The sequence below is a fragment of the Cuculus canorus genome, chromosome 9 (genome assembly GCF_017976375.1).
Source record: "Cuculus canorus isolate bCucCan1 chromosome 9, bCucCan1.pri, whole genome shotgun sequence".
Classification (NCBI taxonomy): domain Eukaryota; kingdom Metazoa; phylum Chordata; class Aves; order Cuculiformes; family Cuculidae; genus Cuculus; species Cuculus canorus.
Window position 1 is genome coordinate 8,986,782 of NC_071409.1, and position 17,593 is coordinate 9,004,374.

At 39.5% G+C, this 17,593-nt stretch overlaps 1 protein-coding gene across 6 annotated transcripts in view; it reads right to left on the reverse strand.

Moving 5' to 3' along the window:
- The window catches only part of TRIP12 (thyroid hormone receptor interactor 12), a 74,285-nt gene that overhangs the window by 50,125 nt on the left and 6,567 nt on the right, over nt 1–17,593 (reverse strand). For 5 of the 6 annotated variants that reach the window (XM_054073931.1, XM_054073929.1, XM_054073927.1 and 2 more), the window contains exon 2: nt 1,208–1,354. In XM_054073931.1, the coding sequence (XP_053929906.1) occupies nt 1,208–1,305 (98 nt within the window). In that variant the 5' untranslated portion in view covers nt 1,306–1,354. Of the gene's footprint in view, nt 1–1,207; nt 1,355–15,586; nt 15,663–17,593 lie in introns of those variants that run through there. The other variant, XM_054073928.1, reaches the window with a different exon arrangement.

Consider the following 17,593-nt stretch of genomic DNA (forward strand, 5'->3'; position numbering starts at 1 on the left):
CTAACACATGCATCCAGATGCAGAGATGACAGAATGGAATGAAGGTTTCACTATGCTTCAGTTAAAGGAGTATTCAAAAACAATTCTAGCTTGCAAAATTATCAGCTACATAAGGCAGCAACTTCTGCCTCCTCATGCTCCAGAAGCCCAGGACAGAAGTCTCTCATTCATTATCTGCTCTTGCATTTTTGTAGTATAGATTAGTTTAGAAGATGTGAAGCTCCATTCTGCAGATTCAATTATAACCCTTCCCAAGGTTCCTTAGAACAGCCAGGCTCCTTCATCCATTCAATGGTAATCTTGTTCTCAGTTAGGCTATTAAGACATACACCTCATCATCACACATTATAGCCTAATGTCTTCAGAGTAAAAAACTTTCTTTCTGGCCACAGACCTGCAATGTTTTAATACTTTTATACCAACATACCCAAGCCCAAGATATACACATTCAAACAACTGCACCAGAAACACCTCTGATGAAGCAAAATACAGACAGATGCTGCCTAACATGATACCACAGCCTTTCTTCGTTAGACTAATATTTTAACTAAATCAAAGGAAGGCATAGCCATACAGGCTTCACTCACTCAGATGAAGACTCTTAATTCCTTAGAGGACATGACAATCATTGTACAGTCAGCATCCACTGAAAAGCTTAAAGAATTTTCTTTGTTCCTCATTGTAGAGGCAACCACTTACAGAACAAATACAACCTGGTCCACTTGTTCACCAGTACAAGTACATTACAGGATGGCAAACCTTTTGTTCTTGAGTTATTCAAAAGCTGCACAGGATTAACATGCAGCGCAAGGGAACAGAAAGGTGCCAGTTACTCAGTCTCCTCTAATGGGGACACAGATTTTCCCACATTTTGCACACCAGCCTCCCTGTCCTCCCCACTCCATAGTTTTGTTATCAGAGAAAGAAGAGGGTGATAGAATTTTTTTACTATTTGTGATCTGCAGAATAAAACTCAGTTACATTTTTTCCCCCACATATCTACTACTGGTACCCTAGATGAACATGCATGATACTGAGCTACTCCTACCTTCATTCCCAGCGATAATAGTACAAACAGTATTCCAGGAGCTAAAAGATTTTACACAAGTTTCAGTGCTTGGATTGCATTGTGGAAAACTTCATTCTCTAATTAGATCATATCAATTTTGCTTTTATACATCAAAACACACATAGATAACAGTCATACCTTCTTCCTGCTGCGTCGTCTTGTGGCTGGACCCCAGCAGTGTTCCTCTGTGAACGTCGCAGTGACCCCCCTGGATTGTTATTAGGCCGGTTGGACATTGGCACCTCTCTCCTGAAGGGACATACCCTTTCTAGACACTATCATTCACTGAAAGACAAAAGAGAGAGAGAGTCATAAGGCATGTGGCATGAAGACTCATAGCCACGCCTCAAGAAGCAAATGTAAAATGGTATTGTTTAAGCAAAAACTTAAGAAAAACCTTTAAACAATTTTTAGTTAAAAGACACATAGATCACAAATCTTCAATAGAGTTTAGACCCTTCATGCAGAGCAACCAGTTTTCAGTATACATTGCATATAGATGGCCTATTGGACCTTCAAAGGTCCCCTTCCAACCCAAACCATTCTACAATTCTACAACAACACACTGCTTTTGTGGCAGGCTTCCGTGATTATTTTAAGGAGACAAGACAAACATGCAACTTACAAGAACCTGTATTAGTTAACATTAAGAAAAACCACACTAACTAGTAAAACTCAGTGCTTGATAGAATACTTAAGTATTTTAACTCGTATTGTGAGTAATGCCAATGCTAGTTTCACAAATACGCAGCAGTATCCACAAGATTACAGAAGTAACTTAATTACTGTACTTTTAAACCAGCTTCTTTCTCTAGTCACATTTATGCAACTTCCATTTGCATAAAGATACACAGTAATTCAGGAAAACAGATCAAGCTATATAAGCAAGAAGTTCTTGCTCTTGAGAGCTTACTGGGAAAAAGTTTGAGACAGAAGAATTAATGAGTGCACATAATTATAATTGATAGGATGGGTTTGTATTGCTGCTTTTGTAATTACTTTGTGACTGCTAGAGACCTACAGGTATTTTGGTAGTTACTTACTGAAACCTACCACAACACCCTAGCTGCAGTCCTGAGAAACAGAGGTATTTCAAGATCAAGCCTCACTCAGCTCCTCAAGTGAGGAGAGGTAACTTGCATCCTCTGCTGGATTGGTATTTCTAACAAAGAGCCTAGCAACAGGGCCACAACCAGCAAATCCAGTTTTACTGTTTCTAATCCGGTAAAAAAGTATTTGCAGGTGGAAAAAAAAGCCACAAGAAGGAAAATAACACAAGCTGAAGAACACAATAGCCTTTATGTTGATTCAGTACCTATTGTATCTATAGCACAGTCAGCAAGAGTTTAAAACATTCTAGCTGCAGATAACTAAGGCTCAGTTCAGATTCTAATGCCTCAAATAAAATACTATCAAGAGCTGGCATTGTCAGTAAAGCCAGACAACGCTTGATAACTGTCTCTTCCTCTGAAAGAGCCTATAGAAGTGAACAAAAGTGAGTAGGGAAAAGAAAAGAACACTAAATAATTCCATTTTACTGTAGACCATAAGAAACCAGGCACATATAAATGGGTACTATGCAAAGCATTAGCTCCCACAACCAGCACAATGCCCAAAGGGACATGTATACGATCATAGACACCTGCACAGCACAAGAAACCAGTGCTCAGGATTGTTAACTCAGATTCAGTCTTCTCACACTGTAACGATGCAACCTACTATGAAAAGCTCCCAGTTAGCATGCCAGAAGTATTTTAAACAAGCTCCAGGAAACAAACAAGAACACAAGTTAGACAGAAGAATTGCTCCCATCCTAGTTCCTACATCACACAAGTCAAATGTATGTTCTTTGTGTTCTTTCCACTAAGAGGTTCAACACAGCAGCTGACAGCAACAGCAGAAAGTAGGATTAATTAGCAAATCATTATCTTAACCTAGTTTTTTTATCTTATGCTTAGAAACTTGAAAGAAGAGCACAAAATACAAAATCCCACAAAATATAGTTGATCAATGAACCTTGTATCCAGAAGCCTTGATGACTGGAAAGTTGAGAAAGCTGTAAATCCTACTTCTCAGAAGCTGAGCTTTCACTCTTCATGATTATTTCTCTTATCCTAAACTCCTTAATCATAGCAAATATTTCCACTAATAGAAAGGTGTAAAGCTTTTAAGTAATACCTGACACTTTCAGTTTAGAGCTTTAGAGCACAAAAAGACTTACAATGGAACAGAAAAAGCCTGCTAGAGAGGGGAGTTACATCAGCTTGCTGGTGCAGACAGAAAGTCAGGTTGAGGAAAACCTAAGTACTAGCATTCTCTGCAGAGTGCCCCACAGATGCCAGCCAATGAGCCTGGCATTAACCAGACTGAAAGCTGACCAAGGTTCCAGCACTACACTTAGGAGTTCTGGCTGAAGTCAACAGCACTATCAAACCCTGTTGTGCATTCTCTTTATTTCTTTGTATTCAAACACCAAATGAAAAAATATCTCTCTACAAACATCAGCAAGGAGCTTTTTCCAAAAGGTGCAAGCACTGTCTCCTCCTGTACAAGGTCACCTGAGGTTGACATCTGGTACTAATGCCTAATTACCAGTCACAGTATGCAATGGTTGCCATAGGTCTTTGTCACATCAAACTGACTACAAGAAGAATGTATATTCCAGCAGGTTTCATCCTTCAAGGAGCAGCGCTTGCTCTAGAGCTCTGCTAGGTCAGCCACATGCTCTCCCACCTAGGGCCCCGACATGGGCTCCTACAAACACCAGAAGAGTTACCTGAAGAAAAAAAAAAAGAAGTTATGCAGGCAATCCTGGTGCTACCTAGGGAAACTACCTAGGGAAACTTTAGTTTAATGTCGATCTGTCCGGGTCAGCCAGCCACATCATGCTTAGGAGCTAAGCAGGGTGCTGCATACACCTGGTGTTTTCAGCTGTGTACAAGAATGAAAGCAGTTTTATCCTGCAGGGCATCTGTCAAGTCAAGATGATGTCCAGAGTTACCTTCTATATTGAAACCTCTCAGCTTAACTCCATTTATTATTGTGTATTGTCTTAACCATATGGTTTCCAGTTTGCCTTTAAATACGATGGTGCTTCACGATCCAGCCATGTTGTTTAACATCAAAACATTACCTTAAATCTCACTACAACAATCTGAAGCCAGGCATTACTATGTACCCAGTTAGTCCAGCAGGGGAGAAATCTTTTTAGTGGGTCACAACTGTTTCTTCTAAATTCTAAAACAATAAAAGAGCCCCAAGATTCCTAAATGTCAACTGTTCTCTTTCAGGCTCATCCCTCTATCTGTAGGCCTCACTTCCAGCACTTGGCCTATTCTTCCCTCTCTTTAGATACCCAAATTCAAAGGAGATCCACAACCTAGTATATCAGCTGAATACACCAGTGCAGTCCCATCACATTTTAAGACCATTTTCATTTTCTCACCTACACCAAGCATTCTCCCCACATCAAGAAAAAGCTGTAACTGTACATCAGACCTTCGTGCTTCATCTGACAAGCTTTGAAATTTGAGGATTTCAAGTTCAGATCCTCTTCCAGCATAAAGTTTTCTGTCAATAAGCCATTTTAATGTCTCACAACTCCATATTCCTAACTGCAATGATGCCAAAGCACTGGCCCATAGATGTTCTCCTTGTAAGCAGATTCTTTAGATGAATTCTAAAAACCAGCATTTCAAATAAACTCACAACAATCTTCTGAAGACAGCTAACAGCATTGGCATCTAATTATTATTATCTTGCATAGTACTCTTGAGTTTCAGTAAAGACTTTCATTACCTTTAATGGTTGTCTTTGTTACTGTACAGGAAAGCAACACGAATACAAAGTACAAAAACCACCAGCCAGCTTGCAGTGAAGCCCTTACCTTTCCTCTCATGGAACGGTCAACAAGAAGAGGATGACACTTTTCCATATCTTCCAAGCAAACAGAGGAAACTGACAACTGCAGAACAAGTTTGTATCAGCTTTTACTTAACACTCAGAAGCACTCCCTCCCTGAAAGATACTGTGATGTAGGCTACAGAGAGGAAAAGACAATGCATGAAGTGAAGCACTCCAAGAGGCTCTAGGGCCACTAATCACATAAAAAGCAAACTGGTAACAACCCATGTGAAAACGGAATTGAAGCTTTCACAAGACAAGGGCTCTCCTAATCTACTCGGGTGAACCCTAGAACTTGTTCAGTTTTCTATGGATTTTTTTTTGTGGTTTGTTTCCTGAGGTTTCTGCAAGAGTCTTAGTAGTACAAGAATTTTTCAGTCTTGCACTCCGATTTCCTAAACATTTAAGGATACACCTAGCACCTCTGCCCATAATATTCCGTTATAACGCCCATGATATACTTGGGTTGAGTATACCAGTCAGCATACTTTCTCTACTGTACCTTGGATCCAAAAAACAGTGCCTTACTTAAGACTGATGCAGCAAGCCAGCTTCTCAAAATTGCAGACTTACAGCCCTGAAGTCAGTATTAGGCAAAACAGGGAGAAGGAAGAAGAGACAGAAGAATGTTTATATGCCTTCTAAATTCAGAACATTTTCTTCCATTAAGCTGCACATCTCTCCAGCCAGAACTCAGTTCAGCATATTTAGCAGAAAACATTAAGTCTAAGACTTGACATTTCATAGAATCCCTTGGTTGGAAGAGGCCTTTGAGATAGAGTTCAACTGTACCTGTCCATTACTAAACCAGATGCCCGAGCACCTCATTTATCCAGTTTTTAAATACCTCCAGGGATGGGGACTCAACCACCTTCCTGGGCAGCCCCTGCCAGTGCCCGAGAGCCCTTTCAGTGAAGAAATTTTTCCTCATGTCTAATCTGAACCTCCCCTGGCACAACTTGAGGCCATTTCCTCTCATCCTATTGCTCGTCACTTGGGAAGAGAGACCAACACCCACCTCGCTACAACCTCCTTTCAGGGAGTTGTAGACAGTGATAACGTCTCCCCTAAGCCTCCTCTTCTCCAGGCTAAACCACTTCAGTTCCCTCAGCTGCCTCTCCTAAGGCTTGTTCTCCAGCTCCTTCAACCAGCTTTGTTGCCTTTTTCCAGGCACACACCAGCCTCTCAATGTGCTTCCTGAACTGAGAGGCCCAAAACTTCACCAACTCTATCCATGACAAATTTAGACAGTTAAGGTAAAGCAATGTTCTAAATATACAAACATACAAACATTTAAGAGTTGAGACTTTAATTGCACCTAAACTGAAGAACTTACTGTATATGATTCAGTAACTGCTGAATTGTTTTGGACCTACATTACTTCATTTTAAACTGATCTCATAGCTGCACCTCATTTTTGCTCACTGCTCACAAGGTCCTCCTCATTTACCTGCAAACATACACACCTATTTTCTTGCCTTGCAAGCAAGTACTTGCTAGCACTCAATCAATTACTTCTACTACTTTACCAGCTGACTCAGAAATTCATTAAGACATTTTAGTCCAGTTAGTTGCTTTAAATTTAGTCTTGTGCAGTTGATTTTGACACAATACATTTTGTTACTATACTCTCTGAATTCAGTGGTTATCCACTCTGCCTGGTTCTTTTTCCACTGCAGTCATCACCTCCAAACAAATTTCATGTCAAAGCTCCATGCAGGCCAAAGCTTGTGTTTTCAGTTTAGCAGCCTCTCATCCCTTCTGCTTGTAGAAATAGTTCATAGCATAATTTAGGGAATGCATACAACACCACACTGAAGATCTCCTAGAAAAATTCAGCAACACCTCCCAAATTCCCACCACCCCTCCCTTCTTCCCAACAGCAAACTTCTATATACAAACAAGGTAAAAAAGATACTGTCCCATGAGGTGCAAGGTGTTGTAAGCTGCAGTAAGGTGCCTGTATTTCAACTGTGAATCCTGGGTTATTCAGCTGCATAGAGCCTTAAGGAATGACAAGCTTTTCTTCTTCTAAGATGGGAAGAGGAAGTTACCACTGATTTTCTTACCTGCTTCCATTTTTACTTCCTCCCTATTAATGGCCATAAGCTGCCTCCATGATTTAAAGATGCTAGAGTACACTAAGGCTTACCTGCTGTACTGTTTCTAGGGCAAACTCCCCATACCTCTCAAGGACAATCTCTGAGAAAAGAAACAACTTTGGCCCTATTCCTCACTGAAATCACCTATTCTCCCAGGAAGCATTCTCTCCCCCTCAGTTCCTCAAATACAGAAGCCAGTAACCTTGACTAAGATCAGTAAGCAAGCAAAACAGGCTTGTAAGCTACAGGGAGCAAAGGAGTCCACGGTCACTGAAGACACTACAGACTTTGGACTAGCTCGCACGTCCATTTTTACACTTCATAACTTGAGACAATACAGAAGCTATTAGGCAAAGACAGATTTTTCAAAATTGCTGACAAAAAAATGCTTCAGCACAGTATTCTTCTTAAATCCATTTACAATGGAAGAGTATGGCCATGACTCCAAGCCAGCAAAGTAGTAGCCTTACCTACCAACTTCCGTTCAGCAAAAGGACTGGAAGATACCTGTGGAAAAGACACATAGCTCCAGTGTTGGTAAGAACAGTTTTGTGACAGTGGGAAGACATTCCAATTTGCAGAAGCTGAACAGCCTTTCCTGCTTCAAGCAGGTCTGTTAAATTTGAAGTCTGAGACAGCACAGACCTTTACTGCACAGACCTTTTGCTGGGCTTCATAGTGAACTACCTCTCTCAGTCTTGAGAGCATCAGCTGTGGAGTTTACTATAAAAATAATATCTTACAACATTTAGTTAAAAAAGTAAATCACAAATTATTTCAAACAATCTGCCCATATTAAAAATTCCAAAGAATTAAGTTGTTTTTCTCCAGATAAGGCAAGTCTTACCTTTCCATGTCACCATTTGTAACATGTCCAAACTAGTTCAATGGAAGTTTTCCATCAGTGTATTGTTTGAGTCCAATTCACTAACTAAGGAAGGGAATCCTCTCTCATAGCGGCAGACTGCCAGGATTCAACACTTCAAGAAAATATTCTCATGTTTACAACACCTGTGGTTTCTTAAGTCTTCAGGGCTCCCTCCATTTTGGTTTGGGTTTCTAGCAAGCTAAATACTGACTTCTGATGCATAATTTAACCAATTATGCAGCAGTTAAATTTCTTCTGTTCACAAATTTAAAGATTTTCTAAAGTGTAAGAACCCAGGAACTTCTGGATCAATATACAGTCACTAAATAATAGTCTGATCTGGAGAGCCGCAAGTTCGCCAGCAGCGGCTCAGCTTCAGAAGAAGCCCAGAGATATCTAAGCCATCTCAAGTAACATGAAAGGTTTGTTATACTGCATAGAGAACAGGCACATACAAACACAGCAAACATCACCTGCACAACACTGAACCAGTTTTTGACTCTGCCAACAGATCTTTCCCCTTTTAGCACAGCAATGGGAAAGAAAAGGGAAAACTGAAGAACAGGTACATTCAAAGCTTACTCTCCTGCACACTTGTGTCACAGAGCACAATTTCTCTGCCAAATGGGATCCTATAGCAAGTTTGACTTCACATCTACAGGACCCTTAAACTTACCGTTACTGACAAGCTGCTAGACGGATAAGCTTATGAGTCTCAGTATGCAATTCTGCTACTTGTCGCTAATACAAGCATTGTTCCAACTTGTTAGCCACAACAGAAATAATACTTTTTTTTCCCCCTCTTTAAATTTAGCAAAAGCAACTGGTATCTCCAAGAGAGAAGAACATTTTCCAACAACCAAATTCTGACCAAAACTCTGCTGTTTCTACCCAGACTGAATTGATGCGAATTCTTTTGTTTCTAGCGCACTTACAACAACAACAACAACAAAAAGACCACCACAAGCATTAGGAGCAAAACCTCATCTGTCCTTCATTTCCAGCTTCTCTTGAAACTCATGTTTAGTAGGAGCCAAAAGTCACTATCTGTGTGGTGCTTAACCTTTCACTAACATTAAAAAAAAAAAAAGCTTCCTGGCCAAGTTTGAGGGAGAACATTCTCTTCAGAAGAGGGGAATGAATTTAAATGAGGAACTTCACCTTCTGTAGACAACATGAAGGAAAGCACATAATCCTTCATGAAGCACAGATCAGTAATGTTGCCAGTAACAAAGACAAGCTAGCAAGTAGGCGGGCAAATTCAGACCAAGTAAATAGCTGTGGCCAAGTTGGGGCAGGGGGCATTTATTACCAGCATAGAAAAAAAGTAAGCCGAGCAATTAATGCAAACTTCAATTTAGCAGCCTGATTTCAGCATTGTCATGCAAGCAAACAAATAAGTACCCAAGATCATGACCTACTCCAAGTCTGCCCTGCCCAATGCTTAATGCCCAGCTGCCTTTGAGCCGTGCAGCTCCATCTACTTCAACGTTAAGAGTTTGAATGTAGAACCTACTGCTACAACACCAAGCCTCTTCCCCACTCTAACCCTCACAGACCAGATGAGGCCTCATTTGCAGTTTGCCATTCACCTACAACTGGTACACATCACCCTTAAATAAAACCAAATGCAATAGCGCTACAAGACAAATACTGATCTGGTACATACCCATGTCCTACCTGCAGAGCCTGTTAGACAATACGTGTCCGAAGTTGCGGCACAGCATGTTGCCCGAGCCCTGCCAAGTTCCTAATCAACTTTTGCCAAGCTGTCTTAAATTACAGGGAGACCAAGTGAGCTCAGTAACATTGTTTAGCCATCCATAGTCTAAATAAATATAAGATCATCTCTGCAGTCTTCTAGACAACTCAAGGGGGAGGTAGAAACAAGAACAGAACTTTAATTAGCAACTACAACGAAGAAATTCAGGGAGCAGATCTTACTGAAGTTACTGCTGGAAGAAGAAACAAAAAACAGTTGAAATGCACAAGCAGATTTGACAAGCACCACAGATAAACCCAAAATTATTGGTCTCAGTGCATTATGTGGATCTACCTTGAAAACAAGGCAAAGAGGGAACAGACTGGGTCTTCACCTTGGTAACGTTCAGCTTCCACTTGAAACAAGTTTATGTATAGAAATCCAAAAGTTGAGAAGCCTGTTCACTCATACTAGCATGTCTTAAAGAGAAAAACCTTAAAGCTAAAAAAATAATTTAATTTCCAGGGGAAGGGGGGAGGAGGATATCTACCTAACCAGAATGGGTCTCAACTTTATGCATTTTTCAGAATATCATTTACAAAAGTTCTGGATTTCAGGAAGAATCGTGAGCTTTCCTTTTGTTTTTTTAATCACTGATACTTAGCATCGACTCAAGCCCATGTCTGTTGATACTTCCTTTCCCAGACTGTCTCAAGCAGGTTATGCTACCCTCTAGAACAAAGACTTCCACGCAAATGCTACACAAAAAAAGGTCCTAGGCCCAATAGGCAAAGGACCTATGCCAAAATTCCTATGCCACATGATACAATCTGGGAAATAGTTTAATTGTAGTTCTTGAGGAAGAAATCCAATTAAAACAGGTTAAGTTTCCGGCCTCCTCAGCACTGGATCCGCACATGGATCTTCAGCTATCACAAGGATACTACAAACAAACAAAGGGATTAAAACACATTTAAGGTTTCCAAACTGGGTAGTGCTCAACCAACGGCACCTTGCATCTGCGCACCACAGATGCACCTTCTCAAGCAAAGAAAAACAATTTATACATTGACATCATACCTTGCAGTGAGGCAATTAATAACAAGCTTCAATATGCATACCAAATTACTGACATAGGCACAATTAAAGACATTTACCTTGTATGAAATCATAAACCAAACTACCTACCAAATATCTGTATAGAGAAACAGAAGAGAAGGTGCATGTAAAGCTGAACAAAAGGAAGTCACACCCAAAGAAACACCCGTTAAACATTAAGGATTAAGCTGTCTCTGAGCTGATCCTATCAATAGGATCAGGCCTTTACAGTGCTCAGAGATCTTCTTTCATGGTCCCTATGTAGAAGAACATCAAATATTAGCTTCCAAAACTGCATTTGAGGAAGGTTCCGGCCTTTACAGTTATGGAAGAAATTGTCAAAAGCTAGAGTACCAAGACTCATGAAAACTAAAGCAACTTTAAGGCACATATCATTGATGAGAGTTGCCCACTCCACACAAGCACTTTTTCAGTACTTGACAAATAAAACAAGTTTGTGGGGACAAGGCATTGTACACAGGGGTTGCAGAATATGGGAATGGCAAACAAGTGTCCCAATAACCTGAACAGAGACAGTTAAGATGAATTTGAGCAAATCTAAGTGCTAGAGCTCTTTCAAATGTTTTTTGGCAGGATCCCAGACTTGGCCTTAACTTTAAGCTAGACAAGAACTCACCATCACAAACTTTAACATAGAGAGGAATTTGTGGCAGACTCTCATGTCTTTCTCCCATATACGCATGTACCACCAGCCCTTTTTCTGCTTTACCTCCAAGACTTACCTCCTCTCCCCCAGGTTACCCACACACCCTCTTTGCACAATCAGCAACTGTTACTATGTCCTTCTTCTACGGTTCACATTATGAACATGGCCAGGTTTGCTAAAGCCTGAATTCCTTGCTGGTGGTCACTTCAGAGCTGGAAAAAAGGCTACTTACTTCCTAGCAGGGAAATGTTCCAATAGATGCTGCCTAAAGCCATTCAGTGTTTTCTGTTAGGTCTGGTGTTGCAGTTTCAAATGGCAAGGACAGCCTTTGGCATATACTAACATGACAATATTTATTACATTGAACAGCTGCATGATACAAGTCTGAAAGTTTCAGGAGTGCTTTTTTATTTTCAAGAAAAAGGCTTCAGACGTAGCATAGCAGTGTGGTTTACAATGGACACTTTTCTAACTAAAATGACAGCATAAATAGTCCATAGATATTCAAGTATGACAGACATTCTGAGCGAAATACCTCTGTGGGTTTGGTTTTTTGGTTTTTTTATAACCCCATCAATTCTAAGCTTAATAACCATTTAACTTCCTCATACTCTTCATAAAAGATTTAACTTACTACTAAAGTTACAGTACAGAATAAGGAAAGAAAACCTAAAGCTAGACTTCAGGGCATTAGAGCTATCAGCCTGCCTTACGCAGTTTTTCAGCTGAACTCCACTATATCTTCCATCAAGTACCATACTAGTGATGGAAGTTAAATACCAACTAGATTTCTTTGGAGACATCCTAGTGGCTGCAGTCATCTAAATAAATTAGAAGGCAAAGTTAGTTCCTCTCATCCAAAAATACTAAGTGAAAGCCTTGTGTACTTGATAGAAGGTAGTCTCCAACTACTGTATGTATTTATCCGAAGTTCCTACCTTTCAGTACACCATTATTTCAAGCCCCTTCACTTACACAAATAACTCATGTGTCATCAGAGTGATACTAATAATTATACTTTATCCCTGTACCTGTTTATATAGAGAACTTAAATCCTAACACCTTGAACTATCACCAGTAAAAGCTTTCAAAATCTGCTGAAGCAACCTGAAATGAGAAACACTTCTTCAGTCTGTGCAAGAACAAAGCAGCTTAGTATGCACACTCAAGTGTGCATTTTAAAACCCTTCTCACCTCAAAGCTGGGCCACCAACCCTCCCAATGACGCAGCACACTCACATCAAGAATAGGTGAAACTCTAGTTTGTTGTCATAACCTAGAATACTATTGAGTAGTAACATACCATCTTGATTTTGGATGCATCTTGATTTAACTAAACTTAAACATTTAAACCATCATATTCTACAATATGGCAAGTTTCTGTTTCCAACTGTCACAGCAGTTCTGGCTTTGAACTAGTTATTTATTGCTTCTGATATTGTCAACAGAAAGACCAAACCCTTATGAAACAGGCTTTATTAAAAAGTTAGATAATATACATGAAGCAAAGACAGGGGCTTACAAGCCCAAACTCAGCTATGTCTCTCACAAGTTATTTGAGAGCCAGAGGAAATACAGTAGCCTGTCCCTTCCCTACTTGTCACTCAGTGATCTGGGAGCAGCATTCATACATGGATAGGCACAAAACTCTGGGTCCTTGGATTCCTTGCCTCAGCTGTTCAAAGCTTAAGTGTGGCAGTCAACATCTTTAGACTAACTTCCCCTAAGGGAACTAAGCACAGAGATCCTCACGGGAGAAACTACCTTTCATGGTATAGCAATAACATTTATGACAATACAGCTAGAGTCAGTGGTTTAAGAACTAAACGCTCAAATACTTTTGCACTTCATTTTTTCATCCCCTGTCAGCCTTTAGCTGACAACTAGATATTCTAGGCTAAAAGTCAGGCATTTAATATATTGCAATCTAAAGTGACCCAGAATTGCAGTAATGAAGAATTATCTCTTTGTTTAAAAAAAAAAAATAAATTCAAACAAATAAAACCAAAACTACTATTTAAAAAGAGATCCCATTAGTTTCAAGGTATTAGTATTTCCAGGAATATTTAGTTATTTAATCAGTATTTCCAGGAACAGGTCCTCTTCTTTCCTGAGAAACTAAGATATAAGATTGTTTCTTTCAAATACTTTTCACAGGACAGTGTACCTTTCTTCACTATGTCAGTAGTGTCATGAAACTATTTTTGTCTCCTCATGAAAGTATGTGGATAGACTTCCTCACTGAAGGGGAGCTTGGCAAAAGAGTACCAGTACTCTGATGAGGACTATTGAACTGCAGGCTTCCATCCCTGACAGTTTCAAAGCCACGTTACAGGAAACACTTTAGAGCAAGAACATTTTTGTCTAAAGTACCTGCATCTTTTAGACATAGCTGGACTTAAATATTCACAACTATGGCAAATGTGCAGTCAGAGGCCCAACGCTGAGGAAGTTGGAAATGACAGTTTCCATAAGCTATGGGTGCTGAAACATTTAACATTTGAGGGCAGGCAATAATCCTGAAACTTAATTCAGTAATTACAGGACATGAGCAGATTCCAGATGTGAAACTTTTTGACAGCAGAACTCAGGACACTTGCTGCCATTCCCAGGCTTACTGAAGACAGGCCATTCATTATTTTATTTCTGTTTTGTTAAATCCAAAACAATATAAATAACCAATTGCTCTTAAGTAGTATCTAAATACAATATGTTGTCCTAGGAGTTTAGCAGAATGTATTTGTAATGATAAACAGACTATTACCCACAGAAGCAAACTATGAAATAAGATGAAAGCTCAATTACTATAACAGCCTTGCTTATTTCAACATAACTCCCCAGGTGATGTGGTCATCTAAAGCCAGGGCCACTCCTGCAAAACCCCCAATTTTTTCTCCAAAACTAACAAAACTTACAGGTTCCCTTTCCTCTCCTTCTTCCTTCCCCCAAAATAGTAAGTATGTGTCAAAAATACAGAACAGTAAATTATTCTAATGAGACCCTTGCAATGCTATGGAGTACAATGATACCCAGCAGTATGGAGATCTCGTACCTCAGTACCAGAGCCAACAAGTTCTGTTGTAAGGCAAGCCCTTGTAAGGTAACATAAGCATTAGCGACTACTCATCGCAGTTACTCAGAGTGATGCTGGAGGGGAGCAGAGGCAGGATGTGGAAGAGGAACCAATGCTTAGATATACTCTATTACAGAGTAACTGAAAACTCTCCAGCACTTTTGCAGAAGTCGTATTTATCCAGAATACTCTATCCCATCACAGCTGTCGTTGGTCAAGCACGATGAATTCCAGCTGAAAGAACAAAATAGTGCTCACACAGGAGGTGACTAATAAAGCCTGTATTATTTAGCCAGGCAACAAGTAGGTTATAAATGTCTTGTGTAAGCACCAAAGGTAAAACTCCAAAAAGAGGAAAATTACTTAAAATGAGATGATGGCATTGATATAGGTTAGCAGGCAAAACAGCTGTAAGAAACTTTCAGGCCGGAAGTTAAGTGATCTTAAATTTCAAGAAACAACATGCTGAAGAACCTCACAGGAGGATCGAGTAATTAGAAACACAAGTATGAAAATAAAGCTACCACACGCACCTAAATCTCTAACTTGCAACAATCTAAAAAGCAGCTAAGTGATATACCAACAATATTAGCAATTACTCTTCTGATGTTATGAGCTCTCATAAGCTGCTTCCTAGATAGCAGTACTTCACTGTCCTTACAGACAACTGACAAATACCAAGTTCTGTTGTTCTGCTAACAGAGACACAAGACGCTCACATTGCTCAGGACCAAGATGATCAGGGACAAGATGTACTTTAAAGACTCTGTTCCTAGAAAAAAATACCCTCACTACCATCTTTTTTGCTAAGGAACTAACTGGAACACCATTCTCATTATCATAACACGCATCCTTTCTCAGAAGGTAAAAGTCATCAGAGAAGACACAACAAAGAAGCAAACCTACATTATCTGCAGTTTGCGAAGCTTTTCTTGTCCTGTGCCATGGTATCTACTACCAAAACCCTGCTGCGAGTAAAGGAAGAAACTTTGTCCCCACATTTCTTGCAGAGAAGGGGGGAGGAAAAGATAGCTCTCCACAAAGCAAGTTACTGCAGTAAGCAGGGAGTTCTAGGATTTAAAAATAAAAAACCACAAACCATACCCCACTCTTTTGGACAAGGTTATTCTATGCAGAGGTTGTTTATCCAACTTGAACCTTCTGCTGTGTCACTCTGTGCCCATATGGTCTTGTTTGATATCTTCCAAATGTGTGTGCGGGGCAGGGGGAGGGGTGTGGGGGGGAGTGAGATGGGAGGTGTATGAAACATGCCAGAGGAATATTCAGAAAACCAAACCAGCTACAGAATTTTTTTTTTTAGAGAGAAAGAGCTCCATGTAGAACTAAAGACAAAACACAGGAACACTATGAAAGCGCAACAGAGATTCTGTAATTGAGTTACAGTTACCATTCAAGACAACTGATATTTCACAATAAGTTACAAAACAGAGAAAGTCAAAATACTAATTTAAATCTGTTGTTAGACCAATTAACAGTATCACCTGTTATAGAGTTTTGATTTGCCATCTTACTGAGCTGACTTTCCAAACAGCCTGACATGATTTTGTTGAAGGAAAACAGTATATGTAAGGAAGAAACCCACTTCTTAGCTGAAAGGGAACAGCTTTTAGATGAAAACACATTAAACAATTTTGTGATGCAAAGCAGTCAGAAGTCAACCAAGTAGCTCATATTTTTTTAAAATGCTCCAAACACCACTAAAACATGATTAAAATCAATTGCAATAATAGTACAAGTGAGACCTAATAAGGTTTCCAGTAACTTCAAGCGGTTGTGAAACTGCATCAACAAAATAGATACCACAAACAGAAGCAACGCTAGTTTAGAACAGTGAGACTGCTACAAACAGGTTGAGGGAGTTGACAAAGCGTTCCTGGTGACACTACAGGTGTCACCAGCAGGAAGCATCCTTTGCATTTAAGTGTAGGATCTCAATGTGCTAGAAACTCAGACTTCATCAGAATAAAATACATCAAAGTGTTTTGAAAAATAGATACAACTACATTAAGTTCATCCATTGACTTAACCTACCCAATAGAAATCTACTTTACTGGAAACTTTAAGAACACTTTTATGAGCTTTTGTCTAAACCTGTGACACTGTAAAAGCCTGATGCAGTCAGGGAATATACTTTACTCCAGACACTCTGGAAGTAATAAAGCATAGCAACAAGTGCATTCACTGCATTGTATTTTCAAAGTGACAGACAGATTTCTTGGCCTGTCATTTCAGTGGGCTCTCACAGGTAACCTGACATTTGTTTTAAGCGTGCTTTCAAAAATTACTTAAAGTTTTGAGCTGGAGTCCTGTTGTCAAGAGTCCAATATAAAACATCATTAAGTTCAGCTGTAAGTCCACAAATACTTGAGATAAACAAGAAATAGGAGTATGCAGCAGAACTATATCAACTTAAAAGCTGTCACACAAGAAATCTGAAGAAAGCATATTTGCCATCTCATTTTTGGCAAAGAAATACATTTGTACTTCTGCCAAGCTTTTTGTAACTGAATAAGGGAATGAAACCAACTTCTTTAATGCACAATATTAAGGCATAAAGCAGGTTTTCACTTTTATTAGTAGTATTTTATTGTAGAAAGCTACCAGCTAAATAAATCAGGCAGACTGCTACTGGAGTACGACATGGCACACACATTGTCATTACATAAACATGAAAAATTTTGTGGATAGACTGTAGCATGTCTTCAAAACACAACTTTTAACACTTGGTATCCTTGCTTAAAGTTTGCCAAAGTTACACAGCTGCTATCACTTATTTTAAATAAGATTCATTTGAAATGGAGTTTCCTCCAGAAATTAGAAAGTTAACTTCAAGTTGCAATATTATATACACCAATGGTATTCCTGCCCCCTCCATTACCTGAATCCATTTAATTTTGATTACTAGTCTTACTTAAAAGATCTGAAACCCAGCCTCCTACTATCCAGCTTTTTCTCAGATGCTATCCACTCAGAGTTAATTCATGCAGACTATGAGTGCAAGCTGTCATTCAAGTTAGCAATTTCTCACCTTCCCCTTACCGATGAATGAGTTCAAACTGCTATACCTGAAGCAACTCCAGAAGTCAGAGT